This window comes from Saccopteryx bilineata, chromosome 2, assembly GCF_036850765.1.
Source record: "Saccopteryx bilineata isolate mSacBil1 chromosome 2, mSacBil1_pri_phased_curated, whole genome shotgun sequence".
Lineage (NCBI taxonomy): Eukaryota > Metazoa > Chordata > Mammalia > Chiroptera > Emballonuridae > Saccopteryx > Saccopteryx bilineata.
The window spans coordinates 291731852-291756459 of NC_089491.1; the positions used below are offsets into that span (position 1 = coordinate 291731852).

The window sequence follows — 24608 nt, forward strand, 5'->3', positions numbered from 1 at the left end:
GGTATTCTATTGACATGTATGTTGGATTGTTAGATATCATGGAGGAGGTCTCTGAAGCTCTCGGTTCATTTTTTAAAAATAACTTTTCTCCGTGTTCTTCACCTTGGATGATTTCTATTGCTCTATCTTCAAGTTCACTATTTTTCCCCCTCTGTAATTTGGCTGTTAAATTTACCCAGTGAAATTTTTTACTTTTGAAATTTTCCAGAATTTCTATTTGATACTTTTTTTTCTCTGCTGAGTTTTTCTATTTGTTTCCTAAAATTTTTGTTGAACAGAAAACGTGTTTTATTATAGTTCATTGAAGATAAGTTATAATAATTATTTTCAAATCCTGATCTGTCATTTTCAACATCTGATCTTGGGATGGACTCTAGAAAATGTGATCCATTTGCTTGATTTCCACATGTCAGTAATTTTAAATCATATCTTGAACTTTATGAATGATACGTTGTGGAGGTTTTACATTCTATTATTTTTCTGTGATGACTGTTACTTCCTATGTATTGGTAGGTAATTTTCTTGGCTGAATTTGAACTGCAAACTGTTTCTTGGGGGACAGCTCTGGTCTCAGTTCAGATAGTGTATTTTTAACTGAACTGCTGTGATTCAGTTTCAAGTTGTTCAGGATCTGTCAGAGATGTGAACATTGAGAGGTTGGGAATCCCCTCTCTGGTTTGTTCTCTTATGGGATTTTTTAATTTCTTATGCATTCAAATTTCTTGCCTTCATTTTTCTGGCTCCTGAGATTAATAATAATAATAATAATAATAATAATAAAAAAACCAGAAACGTTTCCACGTGAACCCTTGCTGTTGCTGAGCCTGCCCCCCTGCACTGCACTTAGCCTTAACCTAAATGCCAAGGAAAGGGAAACTTTCTTGTTTAGCTCTTCATCTGCCCACCTTCAAGCAAGCTGCCCTTCCCACCAAAATCAGCCTGCTTCTGTTTGCAATCCAGTATTTCAGGTGGTTCCTTTTTGTATCATGCCCTAGTTTTACAGATGTTTTCTACTGGGGGATAGTCCAGTAGGGTCTTTGTCATATTTGGAAGCAGAGGTTCTCTTCCTGCCTGCAACTTTCAATCTTGAGAGTCATTTCAATGCCATAGCTTCCTAACCAGTCTCCCCGCCTGCCATTGCCCCCTAAGGTCTATTCGCCGCACATCAGCCAGAGGGATGCTATTAAATGTTAATGGCAACTTCCAGTGCCTCCCCATTTCACTCACAGTAAATCCATAAATGCTTACAATGGTCCACCCTGACTGTTTGAAATCCTTCCCTTGGCTTCCTTGGTCACACTTTAATGCTGGTTTGCATCTACTTTTCTGATCACTCATTCAACAACTCCTGCTTATACTTGCTCCTCTAATCCCGAAAGGTGAGTCCATCCTAAAAAGAAAAATAATAAAAATGCTCTTGGCACTCTGTTCTTTCTATTTTCTTCTATAGAGAGCTCGCCCGCTTCCACACTTTAAGCTCACGTGACACTGAATGAGGCTTTTCCTGTTCCCAGGAATGAGAGACTTGGTTGGACCCAATGCTGAAGGCAAAGAGGCTTGATGTATTCCCTACTTTCTCAATGGAGCTGCAAACAGCAGTGGTGTAAGGAACCTTCTTCACTCCTAGTATCCGCCCAGACTTGAAAAAACGCAGAGCAAAACGAGAGGGCGTCCGCGAAGATTCCAGCTACTTTTGTCCGGAGGAGCAGCCGCTCTCACTTGGCCGAGCCCTCCCGCGCGGAGGCAGCGGCCGGCTGGAGGCGGAACCCGTGAGCGCGCGGCCGGGGGGGGGGGGGGGGGGGGGGAGGTGGAACCCGAGAGCGCGCGCGGCGGAGGGAAGGCGGAACCCGGAAGCGCGCGCGGCCCGGCTTCTGGCCGGCCGCGGCGCGCGGTGCACAGTGTGCGCGCACCTCTGCCCGGCATGGAAGCGCGCGGGGATTCCGAGCCGACCCCCGGCTGCAGCGGTTTGGGCCTGGGCCGCGGCGGCGGAGGCGGTGGTGGCGGCAGTGGCGGCCCTCACTCATGGGCCCCAGAGGACGCCTGGATGGGCACACACCCAAAGGTCAGGAGGCGCGACAGGAGCGGGGCGCCGGTGCAGGCCCTTACCCCAGGTCGAACCCCGTCCTAACCCTCCACCCTGCCGGGCCCGCCGCTGAGGTCGCGCGCGACCCTCTCGGAGGGGGACCCGCGTGCACACTGCTATCCACAGGCAGTGTTGTTTTTGTTTGTTTAATTGAGTCTAACTATTGCTCTGACACGACCCCCACCTCCCGCTCTTCGCCATTCTTAAAACGGAGGAATGGACAAACCGGGCCCCGCTCTAACCGGAAGCCAACAATAGCCCCTGCATCTAGGGCTGGTTCTGAGGATGGTCTCATTTAAATCCTCACACTGACCACGCAAAACAGTTTGTGGGCCGTGGGTGAGATGTAGGAATCTATAAGGATAAAGGTTTAGGCGCTTAGCCTTGGGCCCAGAGTATGCGTCTTGCTTTTGCCGCAGTGCAGATACCCAATTTTTCGAATTTCTTGGAAAGTTTGAATAGGTTCTTCCCCAGAGCAGAACTGCTCACATTGTGGGCGTATTTTTCTGTATTAGCGGGAAGGGAGAGAAAGAGAGTTCCTTGCTTGCTTCTGCTTGGCAATTTGCTGCCTTGTGTCAGTAATGTCCCAAGCAATGAATGAACAATGAGTGACTGGAGATGGGGGCGGGGGTTGTAGGAATCTGGGGACTTGGTCTAGTAACCTTGGTACAATTGCAGTCTTCTGCAGAAGGCAATATTTCATTTAAAAACAGTCAAGAAATGGAAAAATTTGAAGATGTAAATCGAAAGAGTTACCTCTTCTCATTTTATCTTGTTTAATTTTCTCCTCCTGCACTGTCCCCTTGTTCCCCCTCCAGGAGCGGGAAACAGTAACATGGAGACCTTATTAAGTGCCCTTAAAAGAAAAACCAAAACATGGAGAGAGCATGGTGGTTAGGAACATGAACTCAAAGCCATATGGCCTGAGTTTGACTCCTGGTTCTGTCACCAGTTTTGTGATTTGGGGCAAATTGTTTAATCTCATTGTGCCCCACTTTTCTCATCTGTTTTTAAAATGGGGATAATAAGAGTACTTCCCTCATAGGGTTATTACAGGATGAAATCAGTTAATATTTGTAAAGCACTTGACATGTAGTAAGCACGATATAAGTATACTAGAAAGCCCGCGGTCATACGAAATGACCGCTGTTCTAGATATTATAAATTGTAATTAAAATGATTTGTGCAAAGGTGTCTGCTAATTCAAACTGAATTACCCAGGGCAGGCGGCAAGGACGCCCCTTTGCTTACTGCCCCACGGGGTTTCCCCCTTCTACTTGCTTAATTGCTTAAAGTAGAGTGCAATGAAGGAAACCACTGGCGGTACATTTCTTAAGAGCCACCTCTAGCTCAATAAATAAAGGTGATTTAAATAATAAAATGTTAATTCACATGTCAAAGATCTCTTTGTACACAACATTTCTTGTGTAGATCTTTCCATCATTTTTAAGGTCACCTTGCAGAGGACCATCAATTATTTTTAATTTTACGTCCGTTCTTTCACAAACTCTTGAACGGGCAACATAAAGTTGACTGTGTCCAAATGCAGGCTCAGATAAAAAAATGCCAACACGCTTAAGTGTTTGGCCCTGAGACTTATTGATGGTCATAGCAAAGGCAAGTTTTAGAGGACATTGTCTACGTCTCAATTGAAACGGCAACCCTGTTTGAGCTGGAGCCAAATCAATTCTTGGAATGACATGTATTTCACCTTTAGAGGAGCCAGTCAAAGACTTAGCTATTATGACATTATTTTTCAATTGGAGAACCTCTAGTCTTGTACCATTGCAAAGACCCCTTCTGGTGTTAAGATTTCTTAACAGCATAATAATTGCTCCAATCTTTAACCTCAATTTGTGAGGTGGCATGCCAGAAGGCGGGACTATTTGAATGCCGTGGCAACTTCACTCCATTGGCTAGTACAGTTATGCAAGCAACCAATAAGCTATTGGCGACAAACAGACACTTAAGCCGCATATAATAAAGAAGTGAAACACCAGTACTATATAGCTTCTCTGATGTATTGTGTCATTTTTTTAATTACACTCACTTGGTTTTTAATTACTTTTTAATCATGTATTATTATTTGCCTAACAGTTGCAAATGTGCCATGTGTTTACTCTAATTGCAAATTTTTTAGATGCAGGGATCAGGTCTTATATTGCCTTGTAGTTCCTACTATACCTAGAATTGAGCTATAAAAATGATATACAGTGCATCCGTAAAGTCATGGTGCACTTTTGACTAGTCACAGGAAAGCAACAAAAAAAGATAGAAATGTGAAATCTGCACCAAATAAAAGGAAAACTCTCCCAGTTTCATACCTATTCAGTGCAGTTCGATGTGGGCTCATGCACAGATTTTTTAGGTCTCCTTAGGTAGCTATCCTGTATAGCCTCTACAGACTTGTCACTGACTGATAGCCTACCAGAACGGGGTTTCTCCACCAAACTGCTGGTTTCCTTCAACTGCTTATCCCACCGAGTAATGTTATTCCTATGTGGTGGCGCTTCGTTATAAACGCGCCGATATTCACGTTGCACTTTGGTTACGGATTCGAATTTAGCGAGCCACAGAACACACTGAACTTTCCTCTGTACCATCCACATCTCGACTGGCATGGCCGTGGGCTGCTCCGCTGTATACACGGTGTTACGTCATCATCTGCGCATGTGCACATGCTGCCACATCATCCTACAGAAACTGGAAGGGTTTTCCTTTTCTTTGGTGCAGATTTCACATTTCTGTCGTCCATTGTTGCTTTCCTGTGACCGGTCAAAAGTGCACCATGACTTTACGGACACACTGTATATTTAATAAATAGTTGTTGATTGAGTGAAAGAAAATATTGAGAGTCTTCCTTCTCTGTTTAACAATTACATTTTGATTTTCAGTATTTAGAAATGATGGAATTAGATATAGGAGATGCTACCCAAGTTTATATATCATTCTTGGTTTACCTGGACCTCATGGAGAGTAAGTTTTTTGTTTATATTGCTTTATAATGGGGGCCGTGGTAGAGGAGTAGGGAGTTGGGCTGGGATAATAGCACTGTTGACATTATAATAAGCCATCATTTATGCATTTGCTTTTAATTTTGTCAATTTTGTAATTTCTTCATTCATTTACATTGGGAATTACTGGATAATAAAATAAAAGAAGATAAATAAAAATGTAAAGAGAAGATAACTAAAAATGTAAAGAGAAGATAGCGTTATAAGTGATGTTTGCTCAGCTGAATAGTAGATAGAAGTTTAGAATTTTTATCTTTGATTTTTGGTGAACATTATTGTCCATTTCATGCCGCTGTTTCAGGTAAAAGTTGGCATGAGGTGAACTGTGTGGGCTTACCGGACCTGCAGCTCATCTGCCTTGTCGGTACAGAGATAGAAGGAGAAGGGCCACAGACCGTGGTGCCCACGTCCATCAACGCTTCCCTCAGCCATAACAGGTGGGCGGTGACTTCGGTCTTTGTGTAACAGGTTGGTTCATCACATTGTACACCTAAACTTGCACAATATTTTATGTCAGTTATATCTCAATTAAAAAAAACAAACGGCATGGTAGAATGTGAGTGGGTGTAGATAATGATATATTACAGGGAATATTAATTCATTTTGAATTTGTATGAAAACTAACATGCCAGCTGTGATATTTCACTATTAGAAACAAATTATTTTCCATACACTGTACAACTAATCTGAGCACACGAGTTGTAAATTGCCCTCCTAGACTAGGCTGCTCAGCTCTTTGAGTAAAGTAAGGTTTTTTTTAAATGTTCTTTATTCCTTAGAAACTTTACATATTTTTATGACTAGGGAATCTGGGTAGCATGCAATGCCTGGGAGAGCCTGCGGAGAGGGCATTTTGCTGGAGGTGCAATGTCATGCTATTACAGGGCGTATAGCATGTAACACATAGCTGTCCCCTTTATTGAAGTACCAAGTTTGTAAAACTGGACTAAACTATCATTTACATAGTTAACTACAGCTTAGTCATAAACTATTTCCCCAGTGATGACAAGAAATAAGCTCACTGTATGCTTTAAAACCACTTCAGTGGCTGTCTTGACTATTGAGTGTCAGAGTGGCATATATGTTTACCTGGCTTATTCTTTCCATTATTTATTTTATGGTGTATGTGTATTTGCCAACTCCTTAAAATGTAACAATTTTAGCTAACAGTTGATGTTATATCTGTCTGAATTTCTAAGATTGCCTACACAGTTTTTGTATCCATTTCCCACTTAGTTTTCCAGGCTTTGAACCTGGTGATCTCATTTCCATAGTTTTGGTGAGAGTGAGACAGATTCTGTAGCGTGAATCTGGATTACAGTGGCAGTGAGTGAATGCACTACTCTGAGCAAAAGTCATTTGTGACCGGTATTTTCTGTAAAGCACTTTTATGTAATATATGTTCATAGTTAAAACATTGGCATGCTTTTCAAGTCTCAGGTCTTTCAGTTAAAAGTTGGCATGCAGGAAAAGGAGTGGGATTACCAGGTCTGCAGCCCGTCTGCCTCGTGGTTACTGAGATAGGAGAAGGACTTCAAACTGGTGCCTACATTCATCAGTGCTCCCCTTGCGAAAGAATTGATTGAATACTAATTGCTGGTTTTCCATAGGAGAATAGAATTGGAAAAGTACCCATATCTGACGATCTAGTGGGAAAATTTTGCGGATGGAGAATGAGGTTGTATTTCTCAAAAGACAAGACACATTTTCTCTCATCTAAAAAAACTACTTAATGTTGGTGTAAAATAATTTTTAGCTTACATTTTAAAGCACTACTATTAAGTTATGTATTTGGATTGTATATGCGTAGGGAAAGTACGGTACTCTAGACTGTTTCTTACTCAAGTGAATCTACGAATCCATGTAGCATGTTTGGTAAATGACCGGAGGGGCTGTGAGGACTCTGGTTTCCTCACCCCAGCAGTGGTATGAAACCGTATCAGCAAATTCATAGAAGTCGAAGAGCTCTGACAAATTGAAAGAGGAGACAGCTGGAGGAATCCTAATGAAAGCCAGGGGCCTTTTCCAGTGCTAGTCTAGCAAATGAGGACAAATTTATGTTCAGAGGGCTTGATTAGCTGCTTTTGGACCACCTTGCCACTGGTATTTGCTGAGTGTCCCTAAATGGGAGAAGTATATTACAACACAGTTATGTTAATAGGATTTCAGGTTTCTGGAATAATATTAGTATTACGGGTAGTTATATAAGTGGAAAAATATCTTCAGTAACTTACACGAGGACTGATAGCAAGGTATGAAAAAAAAGTGTTTCCATTTTTTTACTGCCTTTTTTTTCTGATAGAACCTATGTTGTCTCCCAATTCCAATGCCAGTTCAGTTTCTTCAGTAAAATGTGAGAGATGCTGAAAACTAAAACCACAGTGACTGTATTTTAAGCTTATCTGTATATTTATACATGTTATAAGTTAATTTTTAAAAGGCTGAGTGAAGTATTTTATAAATTATAAAACCCAGAGATAGTTAAGATACTGTTTTTTGAGATGTTTTGTAAATCTTTTTTGCTTAGTAATACCAGTGAACCATTCATTCATCCTGTTTGATCTGACTGAATTATAAAGGGCTCTTTTGTCCCAGTGCCAGCAAGGGATGGCCGGTAGCTTCTGTGAAGGTGGAGCCTCTCCAGTAATCATTTTATCGCCTCCATCCCACTAATTAGTGGCATTTCTTTTGATTTCTGGTGATAAATGGGTACCTTCAGCCATTTTATCTGAGAGAATACTTTTCCTAATGTTCTCTTTTAGCATCTTTCAGTCTGAATATTACTCTAGAAATTTAGAAAAAGGTTTTAATATTCCAGATACGAAATTGTTCACTGGTGCTAATTCAGCCACAGTAAGACTAAAAGTCTAAGAGCTTTTGTCTTTGTTTTGAGCAAGATTCTTGGCAAACTTACTAAGCGGTCCTCCTTTATAACTTACCATATTTATTGCTACTCAGTATATTATGTATTTGGTTTTCTTTGATTGTTTACTGTCTTCCTTCCTCTATTAGAAAATAAGCACCATGAAAGAAGAAACTTTGTTCTTTTAATGCCATTTCCCCAGTACATAGCCTGGTACCTGGTACTTGGTATTAAGTATGTGTTTGTTGAATGACTGAATGAGCTGTTAGACTCATTCAGTTTAACTTACTAAGTTCCTGCAGTGGAGATTTGCTAAATAAATAAAAATCTTAAAGAACATAAGGATATGCTCAAGTAGCCTTCCACGTCTTTCTAAAACATTAGAATGTCTGCAAAATCCATTTGCTTACAAGATTTATCACCGTTTCCCACATTTACACTGGAACTATAAACGTATCTGAGGCTGGAGAACAATCACAGTGCCCCATTACCTTTCCATGGGACTTTCCCCACCATATCCACTCCCTACTTTAACCCCTTCCTTTTCCTTAGTGTCTTGGGAAGAGGACTTACTAACAGTGGAATAAGGGATTACTAGAACTGAGCTCCTTTGAACACTTTAAAAATGTTTTTTAACTTTTTACATTGAGGTATAATTGATATATTACATACTAGTTACAGGTATAAACAATGATTCTGTATTTTTAGACACTGTGGAATGATCAGCACTGTAAGTCTAGTTAATATCATCACCTTACATAATCACAAAAAAGTTTTTTCTTGTGATAAGATCTTTTAGTATCCACTCTTTTAACACTTTCAAAATATGCAACATAGTATTATTAACTATATAGTATTTAGAACCTTTACAAGTGTTCTAAATTAGGAGATATAATCCTGAAATGTTACCTTTTTTCCCAAAGATACTCTTAATTATTTCCATATAATTGAAAAATATTTCCACTCTTCACAAGTATTTTTTATTACAAATTTACTTAATGACTTATTTTATTTGAGGCCTAAAGTTTAATAACTGGTAAAATGATTTCTGTCATTTGACTTCTCTGCATATCAGATGAATGTCCTCATATTAACTCTGATGGAAATCTTTTGCCCGTGAAACCCCCAAGTCTGGCAGCTTTTAACCAAGATAGCATTTTTTCTCTTACTCTCCACAGAAAAGAAGCGTGCAGCTTGTATGAGCAGAATGGCTTCCCACTGGGGTGAATAGTTACACAGGCACTTAATTGTTCAACAAGCCTCCCCTTGGGATTTCAGCCACCTTGCTTTTTTACTAGGAAGTTCTTGGTGTGATTCCCAAAGAGGCGGTCTGTTATCCTGGAAACTTTTCTTCAGGATTGAGCCTGTGGATGAATACAGCTTCTGGGCTCCTTGGGCACCAATTTAAATTTGCATTGTGCTTCAGAGTTGGATTATGAGGTGTCGTTCTAAGTTCTAAAATAGCATAATGAGACAGACCAAGGAGTTAATGTCTTTCACTGATGAAGCTAGAGCATGCACCAGTTGGGTCACATTGAAGAGGGCAGAAGAAGATACTGCTTTCTGTGGGTTGAAATTAATACTAGTTTTAGCCCGTGATGCATTCTGTTTCAACAACATTTGAAGTTAAAAGTAATGTTGCCTTCAACTTTCTTGTTCTCTCCAGAGATCACTTAGTCTCTCTTGATGGCTTGTTACAGAAAAATGAACACTAAGATTTATGGAAGGCATCTACTTAGCTTGGAGAGAGGGTAGTTGCCAAATGGTGTTCCTGTTTGGCTCTGGCTTGTTTTCAAGTTAACTTTATTAAACTTTTGAATGACTACTTTTATGTATGCTGAGCTCCTCTCTGAAGTTTTGAGAAAGAAAGATGTGTTACAGACATCTAATTCTGTCATTGTTGATCAACAGCTATGATTATTACTCACTTGTCTCTTTCTTCACATGGAATTTTTTCCTTGAGATATAATTAACTCAAAAATATGAAATTCTTTTTATTAATATATGTTATGTTTTTCATATATGGATTTGTATCAAATATGAACTGTAAACAGTATTAGTATCCAAATTATTTTAGATTTGATTAAACATCTACAATATTTTTCAAAGTTCCATATAAAGGAACTTTGTTTTATGGTTTATAAATTATTTCTAACTGTAAGGTTGTAAGAAGTTAAGTGAGATTATCATATTGTTGTGATGTTTCATTATTCTTAGTATCTTTACAGTTGGTGTGATTTTTAAAATAGAACATTGGAATTTTTTATTGTTATTATTAGATTGAGAAGCATAACCTGTTGACATAAAGGCAGAGTAAACATTTTCATTTTATCACTGTCCTCTAAAGGAAACAAACCAGAGAGGTCTGAATGGGAAAAGGTGATAGCATGACTTGAAACATGTTACAAACTAGGAGGTCCTGACCAATAGTCCTTGTAGGACTTTCTAAGTGCGCTTTGAGTAGCAGAGGCAGCTCAACGATTTCAGTCCATTATCACAAGCCGATTTGTTGGTAGTTCTCCCTTCCCCCATGCTACAAACCAGGATAAACGGAGCCCAGAAATGGGAACTTCCACTTCGTTTTTGACAGTGATTTCCTTCAGCTCTGAAGACAGAACCGGCTTTACAACTCTGAGCTACTTTTCAGATGGTAGGGTTTCCCTACCTACATGGGTGTTCTGAGTAAGTCAGAAAGTGTTTTGCTGTTTATATCAAAGAACTCTGGAAACAAATGTGAATGAGATGGAAATTTCTATCCTAAATTTCAATATGTAGGCTGGAATTTCCACACAGTTTACCTTAGAAAACATATCGACACACACGTACATCCTGATGTAAATATCATATCTTGAGAAACAGAAGATATATAAAGGTTTTCTTAATAGTTTTTCCCCCTTCCATCCGTGTCCCATCATCCTCATACTCTGCCCGCGGGGGATGTGGAAAGAAGCTTATTTTTAACTTATGTGTGCTGCAGTGTCTTCAGACTGTCATTTTCCATCAGTGCTGGGTTTCAAAGTTTCTGACTAGTATCTGTGGTTGCTGCATTTGATTATTTCTAAAGTAAATCTGTGATACACACAGGAATCTAACGGGTTTTCATGTAATTTAATATAGGTATAAATTATTATGTAAGAAGAAGGGGTGGGCCTGACCTGTGGTGGCGCAGTGGATAAAGCATCGACCTGGAAATGCTGAGGTCGCCGGTTCGAAACCCTGGGCTTGCCTGGTCAAGGCACATATGGGAGTTGATGCTTCCAGCTCCTCCCCCCCCCCTTCTCTCTCTCTGTCTCTCCTCTCTCTCCCTCTCCTCTCTAAAAAAAAAAAAAAAAAAAGAAGAAGAAGGGGTGGGATAGAAGCATTGTCCCAATTTGCAAGGTAGCAAAGCTCATATAGATACAATACATAGCAGTACTTGTATTTAGGGACGCCCGGACCGTTCGCACAGCCTTTTCAGGTATGCCACCTCACTGGTCTTCATGTAGTCCTGTGTGTAGGTATAGAGGTATATTGTCTTCATGTTATAGCACCATTTCTTGAAAAAAAATTCTCTGTTGAATTGTCTGTGGACCTTTGTCAAAATTCAACAGACCAGGCTTATAACATACTAATTAAGAATATATACGACAATAACACCAAGGATGGGGGAGGGAATGGAACTATGTAGGAGTAAGGAAATGACATCAGAGAGTAACTTGAAACAAGTAAGAGTACTAGAAATATTAAAACTGTAGGTTAATGTAGAAGACCCTAATCTATTTTTTTTTTTTTTTTCATTTTTCTGAAGCTGGAAACAGGGAGAGACAGTCAGACTGACTCCCGCATGCGCTTGACCGGGATCCACCCGGCACACCCACCAGGGGCGACGCTCTGCCCACCAGGGGGCGATGCTCTGCCCATCCTGGGCGTCGCCATGTTGCGACCAGAGCCACTCCAGCGCCTGGGGCAGAGGCCACAGAGCCATCCCCAGCGCTCGGGCCATCTTCGCTCCAATGGAGCCCCGGCTGCGGGAGGGGAAGAGAGAGACAGAGAGGAAAGCGCGGCGGAGGGGTGGAGAAGCAAATGGGCGCTTCTCCTGTGTGCCCTGGCCGGAAATCGAACCCGGGTCCTCCGCACGCTAGCCTAATCTATTTTTTAATCCTTTCTCCTCTTAACTTTAAAAAAAGGTATCTAATATTTAGATACCTTATATAAGATTATATAAAGCAATAATTATAACACTATATTATTGAGTTTATAACAGAGACATAATGCATATAACAGTAATAGCACAAAGGAGGGAGAAGAGACCAAGGCTATATTGGCTAAGTTTCTATATTTTGTTAGAATTGAGTTAGTGTTAATCTGAGGTAAACTGTGATAAATTAAAATACATACAATAATCTCTATAGCTATTACTTGAGAAACTAAAAAAATAAACAAAAAAAGAACTAGTAAAGAAACAACAAAAATTAAAATGGTGCACTAGAAATTATCTGCTTACTCCAAAGGAAGATGGTAAAGGAGGAACAAAATAAACCTGTTACATACTGAAAAAAAAAGTAAAATGGCAGACATAAATCTAACAATTTAAGTGTAAGTGGAGTGGACACTTCAGTCAAAGGGCAGAGAATATGAGACTGGGTATAGAAACAAGACCCCACTGTGTGGTCTCTGTAAAGAAACACACTTTACATTCAGATACCAATTTTGGAAACATTTCATCTATTGCCTCTACAATGCTATAACCTGAGTGTGCCCCCCGCCAAGTTTTTTTTTGTTTTTTTTTGTTTTTGTTTTTGGCAGAGACAGAGTCAGAGAGAGGGATAGATAAGGACAGACAGACAGTAAGGGAAAGAGATGAGAAACATTAATTCTTCTTGGTTGCTCCTTAGTTGCTCACTGATTCTCATATGTGCCTTGACCGGGGAACTACAGCAGACTAAGTAACCCCTTGCTTAGCCAGCGACCTTGGGCTTAAGCTGGTGAGCTTTGCTCAAACCAGATGAGCCTGTGTTCAAGCTGGCAATCTCAGAGTCTTGAACCTGGGTCCTCCACATCCCAGTCTGACTGTCTATCCACTGCACCACCACCTGGTCAGCCCCCCCCCTCCCGTTTTATATGCTGAAAATTTAATCCCTGAAGATGATGGTGTTAGGAGGTAGGGCCTTGGGGAGGTGCTTAAGTCATGAGGCGGGAGCCCATTTGTGTTTTTCCTCAATGCTATAACCTATTGACAATAGCTATTTTAGAGCCATTCGCTATTAGTTCCAAAACTTAAGCTTTTCGACAACCTTAGTTTTCTGAAGGTCTTAAGTAGTCTTTTTGGTCTTGATTTTTAGGTAGATTTTCCTGCTTCTTCACATAGCTTAGAATTTTCCACTGTATATCAGACATGGCATGTACATAAGAGACTGATGGGGAGGGACTGGAGGGGTGGCAACTCACTCAAACCAATTGATGGCTGCAAGAGGGGAAGAGACAGAGAGAGAAAGAAAGGGGGATGGGGAGGGGTGGAGGAGAAGCAGTTGGCTGCTTCTTCTGTGTGCCCTGGCCAGGAATTGAACCTAGGACATCCACATCCTGGGCTGATGCTCTACCAGTGAGCCAAGTGGCCAGGGCTAGCAAACCTTTTCTTAAAGGGTTAGATAGTAAATGTTTTAGGTTTGTGGAAGGAGTGGCCAAATTGAGGCCATTATATAGATACTTATATGACCATTCAAAATGTACCATTTAAAGATATAAAGACCATTCTTAGTTCATGAGCCATAAAAAAATAGGTGACCATAGTTTGCCAAGCTCTGGTATAGAAACAAATGATATAAAAATTTACAGTGTTTTGGTGAACGAAAGACAAACAAATATTAGAAACCTTTAAGAAATTAAATTCTAGAGACTTACTTGATCCCAAATTCTATACCATCTACCATTGTATCTATAATAATAAATACCAAAAATGAGGATCCTGAGCTAAGGCAAATTAAATGTTGATTTAGTATAATAGAGTTTCATAATACATTGTAGAGAAATGTTTTTTCAGGAATACATTTTAAAGTTTATATACCTAAAGACATAGCCACATGGAATCCTTCATTCAAAAAGCCTCATTTATTCTGCCCAAGTATTCTACTACGTATTGGGCACTAGCAAATAAAAAAAAAGAAGAAGAAGAAAGAAAGAAAGCTTTGACCTTCAAAATGAGCACAGTCCTGTGGGAAACAGATGAACAAATACAGGGTAGTGATTATGTAGGTTTGCACAGGGTGCCTCTGTGCGGTAAGTGACTCTGCCTAGACATTGGGGAAGGGGGACAGGAAAGACTCGAGAAGATGATGCTTTGCTGACTCTTGAAAAGGAATTAAGATTGTTCCAGGTAGCCGTATTTTATTTTTCCAGTGAGTGTTGTCTGACAGTTGTGCTCGACAGCTGAAGTATTACTGTAATGCTGACTTAAACTCTTTCAGGGTCCTTTTAGAAAGGGTTTGAAACTCATGCTGTCACCACATTTCATGCCCTTGTAAATGGGAGTGATAGGGAGCAGCGAGGCAGCCTTTTGTGGCTCGTGTTCTAACAAACCAGCGAGAACTTCAGCCTTCCCAGATGCTTACTGCTGTTTTAAACCACTTTGAAATTTACAGTGTCTATTACAGATTTAAAAAAACAAACAAACAAACAAACAGTACTTATTGCAGTAAGAATATTTCTAAGCAGAGACTTTTCTTTTTAGATTTCTTTATAGGTTCAGTAGCTAATAGGAGGGTGAAGAGTGACCATAAGAATTTTTACTTAGGGATGGGAAGTAGAACTTAAGGGGACAAATGATGCTTTTGCTAAAGAGACTATGGTATTGAGTTATGTATATATTCAGCTATAGCATGTTAATATGCTAGTAAATCTTTTTCCAGCCTTTTAGCTTAATGAAAAACAACCAATCATTTTTTATTTGCCTTTTAAAGAAAGCTCTTCTGGAGGTCACACTCACTGAACTGTTGAACATGGGTTTTATTGAGTAGAGAATAAGGATTTTCAGTTGGTGGTAAACAAAAGGTAATAGTGTTCTGAAGACCTAGATATTAGATTTGGTAGATTATTTTCCACAACAAGCAAGCCAAAATCATTTATAACATTGATTGCTTGATAGAGCATTCTATCCCCAAAAGTTTATTTCTCACTATATTTTTCTCTTAGCTTTTATGAAGTATGACAACACATATTGAGAACCATAAAAATACCTATATTCTGATATAATAATTCTGAACCTTGGAAAAACCCAGCAAATATTAAAAAGAAGCATCTCCCTTCAGAAAGATGATCCCTTTATAGCTTATTTGTATTAGTACCTTCACCCTCAAAAGGCAAAAGAACTTTATAGTAATAAGGGAATGATTGGGTAAATTATGTCAATAAAATATTATATAGCCATTTAAAAGTAGTAATTATGAACATGATGGAGGAAATATTTATTGTAGTCTATTTTTTATAAAACCTCACTACCAAATTGTTACACTATAAGATACAGACTTGGGGAAATCGGCAAGTGCATACTCATGATCCTTAGCCAGTGCAGGTGCACTACACACTGTTAGTGTCCCATGCTGTAGGTTCCTAAATACAGCTTGACTTGGGTGCGATGGTCAGGAGAGAGGGGCAAAGACAGAAGAGAAGGACTGAGAGTCAGAGGACAGCCCTTCCTTGGAGGATAATCTCTGTGAGTGATGACTTGAATGTTTATGTTTGAGCCTCCAGACGTTTCCCGAGTCAGCGTTATGGGTGTACTATTACTGCCTACCTCTTCCCCAAGATTTTACAGTGTTTGATCTTGTTAACTAAGTGACTATGAATCCTAAATGTTCTGTGGCTTTCTTTTAGGATAAGGGAAATCTTGAAGGCGTCTCGAAAATTGCAAGGTGACCCGGATTTGCCGATGTCTTTCACTCTGGCCATAGTGGAGTCCGACTCCACGATAGTCTATTATAAACTCACGGATGGGTTCATGCTGCCAGACCCTCAGGTCAGTTCTGAGGTGATGAACAGTAAACAGTGAAAAAGAGAAAAATTACAACATGATTTTAATTGTGAATCAAGCCATTCATAGAACTCTCTCTTCCTCTGCAATATGAAAATTCATGAAAAATCATGGCTCTATGTTCATATCTCAAACTGCTGTATTTTATTCATAGTGACATGTTCTTAGTTTCTGTAAAGATAATCTCCTTACTATACAGAGAATTTCATAGTTTCCCGGAGTACTTCATGAAGTTATGGTACATTTTACACTTGATGAGTAACTGAAATGGAAAGGAAAGGCTAATAATAGTTTTATCCAAAAGAACACTTCTTTAGGGTATGTTAAATTGGTTGACATTTTGACAGGAATATTTTAATAAAAAATGTGTTATCTACAATATGATGTCTTTACGTCCTTTGTTGGCATAATTGGGGTAATTCCATTAAGTATCTCTCTAGTTTTGCTGTTAAATTAGATTATTCACTGGGGAAACGTCCATCCTGATCTTTGTTTTTTTATGTTGCAGAATATTTCCCTTAGAAGATGACACCTGTACTTCCCGAGGCTCACTGTACTCATATAAGACTGGACCGAGACCCACCCACCTGCCTCATCTTATATCGCAGAGACAGTCAGGTTGGCTTAGCTGGTCCCATTCCAGAAGTTTCTCTCTGAACAATAAAACTAGCCCAGATAGGAAAGTTCTTTTGTTGTTGTTCAGACATACAGAGTAGTTGCTTTAGAGCTTTCTTACCTGGCGACCGTTTGATTGCAGTTGTATATAAGTTCATGCCTGGGATGTGTTTTCTCGTCCTCCCCCGCCCAGCACTGCCTCAGTGTCCATGCGCTTCTGCTGCTCACCGCCGAGACCGCCCCCTCCTTCCCTGGAGCGGTCCCCGCCGCGCCTTTGGCCAGCACAGCTAGTTTGGAATGCCTTTCATATACTCCTGCTATATGAGAGTTTACTTCAGTCGGCTTCCTCATCCCAATAGAAAGTAAAAACTTTCCATTGTTTTTAATGTTGTCATTACTGCTACCCTCCTCTTTGGTTTACTTCAAACCAAGACTATAAATATGCTCATCCAGAGAGTAGACTTACATGGCTAGGTTGATAAGGACCAGAGAAGTGCTACCTGCAGAGCACTGAGCCTTCCTTTCCCTTCTCGTTACCACAACCCTGTATCATAGTAGACTCCTGCAGGAGAAGGGGTGGGGGACAGTGCCCACCGTAAAAACATCTTTATGAAGTAGACCCCCTTACTACACTTTTGTTATATTCCAATTAAGTTGCATAAAGTATAAAACAGTATATGCACAAAGATGTGTTTAGTAGCATTACCTAAAATAGCCCAAAGTATAAACCACTTAAAAGTCAATAAACTGTAAAGAGCCAGAAAGTATTAAGGCTTGGCAGACCATATAGTCTCTAACACAGCTTCTCAACTCTGCAGTTTGTAGCACAAAAATAACAATAGAGAATAGACAAATGGGCATGGAGAGCTGTGTTCTAATGAAACTATTTACAAATGCAGGCCCATAGTTTGCCATATATGTACATAAACCCAATGAATGGTACATTATGTATTCATTAAAAATTAGTAAAGAATTTAATGGACATGAGAAAATATTAAGTAAAAAAGCAAGATATGAAATGTATGAATGGGTATGATCATGGCTGTAAATAACACACCCAGCATATAATAAAAAGATGACAAAATAAATTACTAACTGGTTATAATAGGATGGCAGGGCATTAAAAGGGTGACTTGGTTTTCCTTCAATATTTCAGTTTTTCTTGTATTATTTTTTATTTTTTTGTATTATTTTTATAATAAAAATGTTTTTAAAAAGTATCTTGAAACCTGTATTAGTTATTTATAATAATATGTGTAATATAGCAAACTGAGCAACTTAAACAGCACCCATTTAAGATCTCAAAGTTGGGCCCTTTATAAGGCTGCAATCAAGGTGTTAGCCAGGGCTGCAGTCTCATCTGAGGCTTGAGTGGGGAAGGGTCTGCCTCCTCACCCGTTGTTGGCAGCTTTCAGTTACCTGTTGGCTGTTAAACTCTGAGGGCCTTAGTTCCCGGTGGGCTGCTGGCAGGAGGCCACTCTCAGCTCTGCCACGTGGGCCTTGCCAGCACAGCTGGTTGCTTTCGCAAAGCCAGCAAGGACATTCTCAGCAAGATACACATCAGAGTCTTACATAATATAATCGTATACCTCTCCTCCCCTTTGCCATATTCTGTTGGTTAGAACCAAGTCATGGCTCATTAGAAAAATGAAAAGAACAAGAATGAAAAATGGCAAAAAGGAGGTATATTACAAAATGGTATAAAAGCATCACTTTTGGTCTGCAGTAGCTCCTGACTCTTTTCCTTTGATGATACTTGAACATCACTTTCATTCTTGATGGAAGGTCTTGGCAACACCCTCTGCTCCAGAAAGCCTGGAGACGCACCAATTCAGAACTGTGTTTCTGTGACTCCAGCTATCAGTGTTCAGATCTAAGGATTCTAAAATAGTTTATGATTGATTCTTAGTTCTCTCTCACTTGGTTCCTTTTGTGGCTTTTCATTACTGTACTAGAAAAATGGTACATTTTCAGAAAAAAATGTAAAGCCTCATGAATGTTAGATTTGTGTGTCCTGTTTGATGGCCAGTGGTTCCCCAGATAATTACAAGACCAGAACTGTCTCTGGGGGTTTCTCATGGACGTTGTTAAAACTGTATGGCCTGGTATGTTGACTCTGCTTTAGAATATTCCCTGTGTACTTGACCAAAGTTGTTCTGTCCAAAGCCAGCCAGATACCTGCTAATGTGAATAAAGGTCCGAGACAGTGAACAGGTAGACATCCTAGCTGTGTCTGTCTCATTTTAGTGAAAAACTAGGTAAAGCAATTTTTTAGTGTTTGATCAAGTAATTTTGTAATTGCATTTACGTTCGTGTCTTCTTTCATGTCTGTGTATCCCATCACCTTCCACATAACTGGAGTTTATACTAAGCTCTTAATAAATATTTGTTGAATGGATTGATGCTGCTTATAGACTTATTAAATTACAGCATGGCTTACTTTTTACCTCAGGGCAAACAAAAATCCATGTGGACACCAGAGGGCGCTGCTAACTAAGCTGAAATCTTTTCAGACTCCAGGAGCCAATCAGCTGGAGAAGGGGTGCTCTTGAAAATTTATTTTCAACCCGTGGGAAACAGTGTAAATGAAAATACGAATAAGTTTCCTGTGCTCACACCCCTTTTTCTTTTTGGCAGGCCTCTAAAATTACACTCTCAACTGTCATGAAACGTGAGTTGATTCATGCTTTGCTCAAAATGTAGATCTGTCTTTAAAAATAAAGCTTGTTGGGGCAGGGGTGGGTGGCATGGGTGGTTTTTCTAGACTGTGGTTTTTGTTCATAGCCATACGACATGATGGATTTCACTTATTATTTCTCCTTGCAACAGCCTAATTTACTAAAGAAATTTCTGGATTAGATCACATAGCAGGAGACCCCAGTTCTGAAACACTCACTGAGCTAGCCGCATAGCCCTAGTGGAAGACATATATCGCTGCTGTAATACATGTAAACTTTTCCGTGACGGGGGGGCCCTCTGTAGGTGGGGGCAGGAGGGGGAGGGGCATGCAATGACTTCTCTGTACTGCTGTCTTGCCTTTGCTTCTGGGAGTCCCTGGTCCGGCACCCTCTTGCGCTGAGACAGCTTGGTGGAGCATTGGATGGCCTAGGTCACAGGGTCCAGATCCATTTATTTCGCCTCCTGGGCCTCTCTAGAAGGACGTGTTCCCAAACACTGTAGATCTCTTGTGCGAAACAGGAGGGCCTCAGCACTGGAATTGTAAGCTATAATTAGAAAAGAAAGTAAACGCCAACAAATTGGTGTAATCTGTGTTTTTTAAACTGAAACAGCTTTCTACTTCAGTATGCCTGGGACCAAAGGCCTTAACCCACACTTCATCTTTCTGAGCGTTTCTGCTCTGAATTCCTCTCTGAGGTCACTTTTTCCATTGCAGCCCCGGCAGGAGGCCTCTCACCACCACAGCACAGTGGCTCCCACCCAGGCTTGTAGCTTCACACAGAAGTGCTTTATCCATTGGCCACGTGTTCACCTGACAGTTTACATGTGCAGAATAATGTCGCAGCCTCGGAACAACAGACGCTACAATCTTCCCTTCTTTCTGACCAAGAGCCGTTCTGTTCCCTGGCGCCCCCTCTCTGCACAGTGCCTCCTGATGGTCTTTGAATAAGAACTGCTTGTGCTCAGTAAGGAATGAGGTTGGGGGAAATCAAGTGACTTATTTTCATGGTGTATGCTTTTAAAATATTTAGATGATTCTGGAAAACTTTTCCCCCAAACCAGTTTCACCAAAATCAAAGGAAGATTGGCTTTTTCGGTTTCAGGGTACTGATGGAGGTAATATTAGGAAGTATTTAATTGGAGTTCACTTCACTTATTCATTTATCTTTTGGTATCAGTTGGGCTCCTTTTGTGTGCTTAGATGACTGGGTGAGTGCTTTGGCGATACACAGATTAATGGAATGTGACCTCTGTCCTCGAGAGATTGAGCCTCTTGTTACTCTCCTGAGCTAGTATCCAGAACCAGTTTGTCAGTGCGAGTGAGGAATGCCTGTCATGTGGTCTGTGAAGTTTATACAGTTTACTTGATGGTGAAGGGCTTCAACAATTTGTTATCTTAGTTTTCAAACAACTGTACCTGTATTATTTGTCCCAAAGGACTGAACTTTGAATGGGACCCAGAGAAATAGTACACAGCGCACCTCTCAAGGACTGTCTGGCTAGAGAGGAGAAAAATCTGTGTATATGTGATAATTGGAGAGTGTTCCAAGGCAGTATTATATATACCGTATTTCCCCATACATAAGATGCTGCCATGTATAAGACGCACCTTAATTTTGGGGCCCAAAATTTGAAAAAAATATATTACATAAATTTATTGAACTCAAGTTTTATTCATCTACAGCAATGAGCACAAAAACAAGTGTAAAAACGTGGGAAATGCAAGTAAAATAATCTTCAACTGCTGTATAAGATGCACCCAGTTTTTAGACCCCAAAGTTTTTGGGAAAAGGGTGTGTCTTATACATGGGGAAATATGGTAAATGCTAAGTTATAATTCTGTAGCACTTTATTCACTACCACGTGTTTCAGTACTGTTTATTTTGATACAACAGATCTAATATTATTTACTTGTTATTAACTTATGTTCATTTAATGGACAGAGAGGTTAGGATACCAGGTGGTTGAGCAATGGCTTCATGTAGTAGCATCATGAGGACCAGAACCAACTCTAACACCTGCCCCACTGCTTTTCAGAATACCATGTTGCCTCTTGTACGGAGCATAGAAATATGAATGTGTGTCAAAGGGACTTTGGGAACAAAAAAAAGTAACTTTACTTAATGCTGGAGGGAGTTAGGATGTGGTTTAGGGATCAGTTGTATTACCCTCTTGTACTGGAACAAATGTATCGAACTGTCAAGCTGTCTAGGGTAACCTGGAAGACCTATTCATGGGCAATATACTTATGAAGATTTTTTTAAAATTTTAATTTATTGTGTTAATATGAATTCAAGAGTCCCACTTAGTATAACTTCCTCAACCCCAACCACGTGCCCCCCATTATACCCCTTTTGTTTCCCTCCCCTAACACCCTCCCCACTTCCGTTTGGGATTTGCTGTCCTGTTCTCTGTATCTCTCTGTTCTGTATATATAATTTCACTAATCCCTTCACCTTCTCTGATCCCACCCCCTCATCCTCCTTCCCTCTGGAAGCTGTCCTTCTGCTCCCTGTAACCCTGCCTCTGCCTCTTCAGTTCACTTTGTTCATTAGATTCCACATACAGTTGAAATCATATGATATTTTTCTTTCTCTGCCTGGCTTATTTCACATATTGTAATCTCCAGGTCCATCCATGCCATCACAAAAGGTAAGATTTCCTTCTTTTTTTATGAACCCATAGTATTCCATTGTGTATAGGTACCATAGCTTTTTAATCCACTCATCCACGGACAGACACTTGGGCTGTTTCCAAATCTTGGCTATTGTAAACTGCTGCAATAAACATAGGGGTGTATATCTTCTTTTGAATCAGTGATTTGGGATTCTTAGGCTATATTTCCAAAAGGGGGATAGCTGGGTCAGAAGGCAGTTCTATTTTTAATTTTTTGAGGAAATGCCATACTGTTTTTCACAGTGGCTGCACCAGTCTGTATTCCCCCCAGCAGTGCAGAAGGGTTCTTATGAAGCTTTTTAACAACAAATAAATACATTAATGTTTATGCTCTAATGTAGGGAAACCTAAATGAGAAAGAGCTCAGAAAGGTTCTCTGATTGTTAGAGTTAATTTTTGTGCTGGCATGGATCGTAGACTCAGGGAACTTTTAAACAATGATTTCACCCTGAGAAAGAAAGGGTCTTGCCCCATAAATATCCCCCAGGTCTGCTTGCTATTGCCTGAAATCCTACCATAATTCTACATCATAGTCATGAAACTTTGATCCAAATTAATGACAAGCATTTTTGTAGCATCCTATGGGCAAGGCACAATGCTGACATTTTGGGGGAATGTAAGCCCAAATATTTCATTAATGGAATCAGCAGATAAAGTTAATTAGTTAAATTGTTACAAGAATTTTCAAGTGTTTATTTTACATTTCTGCCCTTGCCTCATTACAAACTGCTGATGTTTTGTGGATTGAGCATTGTATGCAGATCACACTTTGAGTAGCTTATGTTAGGGCTCAGATGACAAAGGCTGAGATCCTGAACTCCCAACAGTATAGCCCAAGTATGTTAGTGATGGGCAAGATTATGGTGCAGTAACAACCAGTGAATTAGCATGACAGTCATTTTTTTCTCATATAGATGTGAAGTCCTTAATGCTGGGAATCAGGTCAACTGAGCCTCTGCCTCCTGGAATGTTGTTTCCAATGGCAGGAAGAAGATAGTACTGTAGTGTCTGCAATAAAGTGCTTCCACCAGAAGCAACATAGGACACTCCTGCCCACGTTGGCCAGAGCAAGTCACATGGCTGGCCATGATTAACTTCAGGAAAAACAGGAAGTGGATTCTACCATGTTCCTGGACGAGGAGAAGGGATAGTTAGAGAACAGCATTTCCAGGTAACAGGAAGGAGAGGAGAGACAGCATGGAGGTAGATTTAACAACTGGTTAGCTGTGGGAACAGATAAGGAGGAAAAGTTAAACTAGACTGAGTCACTTTAAATGAATGAGTTTCAGTTGCAATGGGAAGATAATGAGAGGACATTGCTAGAGGGACAGGGCACAAAAACCACCCAACTGGGGAAAGGGCCAACCTAGGAGGTGGGAGAAGATGAGAGTTTGGGAGATAGGCTTTCCCCACTTTCCTGCTCAGGCTATGGGTTTAGTATCTCAGAAGAGGTATCTTTCACGTGTCAGGAACCGGGGATCACAGAAGACCTTACTATTCTCCCTCTTCTGATGTATCTTAGGCTGTTACACAGAATATGTTGTCCTGGTCTTTACTTCTCAAAAATGGCGAAAAGAAAGTGTTCATGCCTGCAGTGGAGGGGGTTTAGTTGAACCCTGTGAGAGTATTTCTAAAGAAGGTAGTTAAACATGGGTGCGCGGAAGGGGCTGGATTTGTGAGGAAATAAGGCTTCTTTTCTGGGATGGATCTAGTGGGATCATGAGCCTGGAGTCTTTATAGATCTGGGGGCTCTCAGGGTAATTAGCACGGGTTGGGGACTGAAAGCCGGGGATAGATATCAGTACATGCTGGTCTCAGCTGAACTGAGCATCAGTCTGCAGTGCCCGTGTTCCACCTGAGTCACCGCCATGTCCTCCTGCTCCCTGGCCACACCATCTTTTAGATCTGAGTCTCTCGGCTGTTCTCCTTGGGACCTGGAGAATTTCTGGTTCTGTGCCTGAACTCCATGGGCGTGTGAGGGAACGTTCAGCCGGTGTCGGTCCTCCCCAGCTGGAAGTGTGCTCCCTGTTGTTTCCAGCAGACTGCATGGATGACTGTAAGAGGCTTTACCTGCGGCTAGAGGCGGCTGCGGGAGTTTGGGCGTGGGGTGCTGGCCACAGATGCCCTCACGTGAATGAGGGGATCCCCCAACTTCCTGCTGTCTCTCCTCTGCTCCGGGAACTCATCTGGACAGGGTCAGGGCAGAGGGGCCGGAATACGGGCCTCTGTTCAAGGATCCATTCCAGGGTCTGATTCTTCTGTTTCTGTTTTTGTTCTCACCTGTCCTTGCCATGTTTGTTTTCCCTACTTTTATCTTAGGGTAAAAAAACAAAAAAACTATGACCATTTCCAGATCTAGTTTTCTTCCACCCATATTGTTTTTGCCAAGATTTCAGGTTTTGAAATTTGAAAGGCAAGAATTTGCCTCTTTTGTTCTGTAGTCGGATCCGTCCCCGAGGCACCGTGCCAGGAAAGCCTGCAGGGGAAGCGGGTCACAGGTACCCGGAATTACAGAGGGGAAAACATAGCCATTTGTGTATCAACATATTACCCTGCTACATTCGCAAATGGGCCAATTATCATCAACATGTATATTTATGCTCGCAAGAATTAATTTTCTTAGACCTGTCAGGCTGCATCCTTCCTATTGGCGATACCGTGCTTGGCCCAGAG

The 24608-nt window shown here is 40.6% G+C and overlaps 1 protein-coding gene across 1 annotated transcript; it reads left to right on the forward strand.

Annotated features, from left to right (window-relative positions):
- The first annotated feature begins 1847 nt into the window (after nt 1-1847).
- On the forward strand, nt 1848-18978 carry TSEN15 (tRNA splicing endonuclease subunit 15). Its single transcript, XM_066261326.1, has 5 exons — nt 1848-2062; nt 4978-5059; nt 5399-5534; nt 15809-15950; nt 16474-18978. Exons 1-5 carry the CDS (start codon nt 1922-1924, stop codon nt 16492-16494), a joined length of 522 nt encoding a protein of 173 aa, XP_066117423.1. The 5' UTR covers nt 1848-1921; the 3' UTR covers nt 16495-18978.
- The last annotated feature ends 5630 nt before the right edge of the window (nt 18979-24608 follow it).

Excerpts from the sequence above, each read along its gene's own strand:
- TSEN15 (XM_066261326.1), top strand. The coding sequence starts at position 1,922 with ATGGAAGCGCGCGGGGATTCCGAGCCGACCCCCGGCTGCAGCGGTTTG. Across the intron at positions 5,535-15,808 it reads GCTTCCCTCAGCCATAACAG|GATAAGGGAAATCTTGAAGG; the intron begins GTGGGCGGTGAC and ends GCTTTCTTTTAG. Across the intron at positions 15,951-16,473 it reads TCATGCTGCCAGACCCTCAG|AATATTTCCCTTAGAAGATG; the intron begins GTCAGTTCTGAG and ends TTTATGTTGCAG.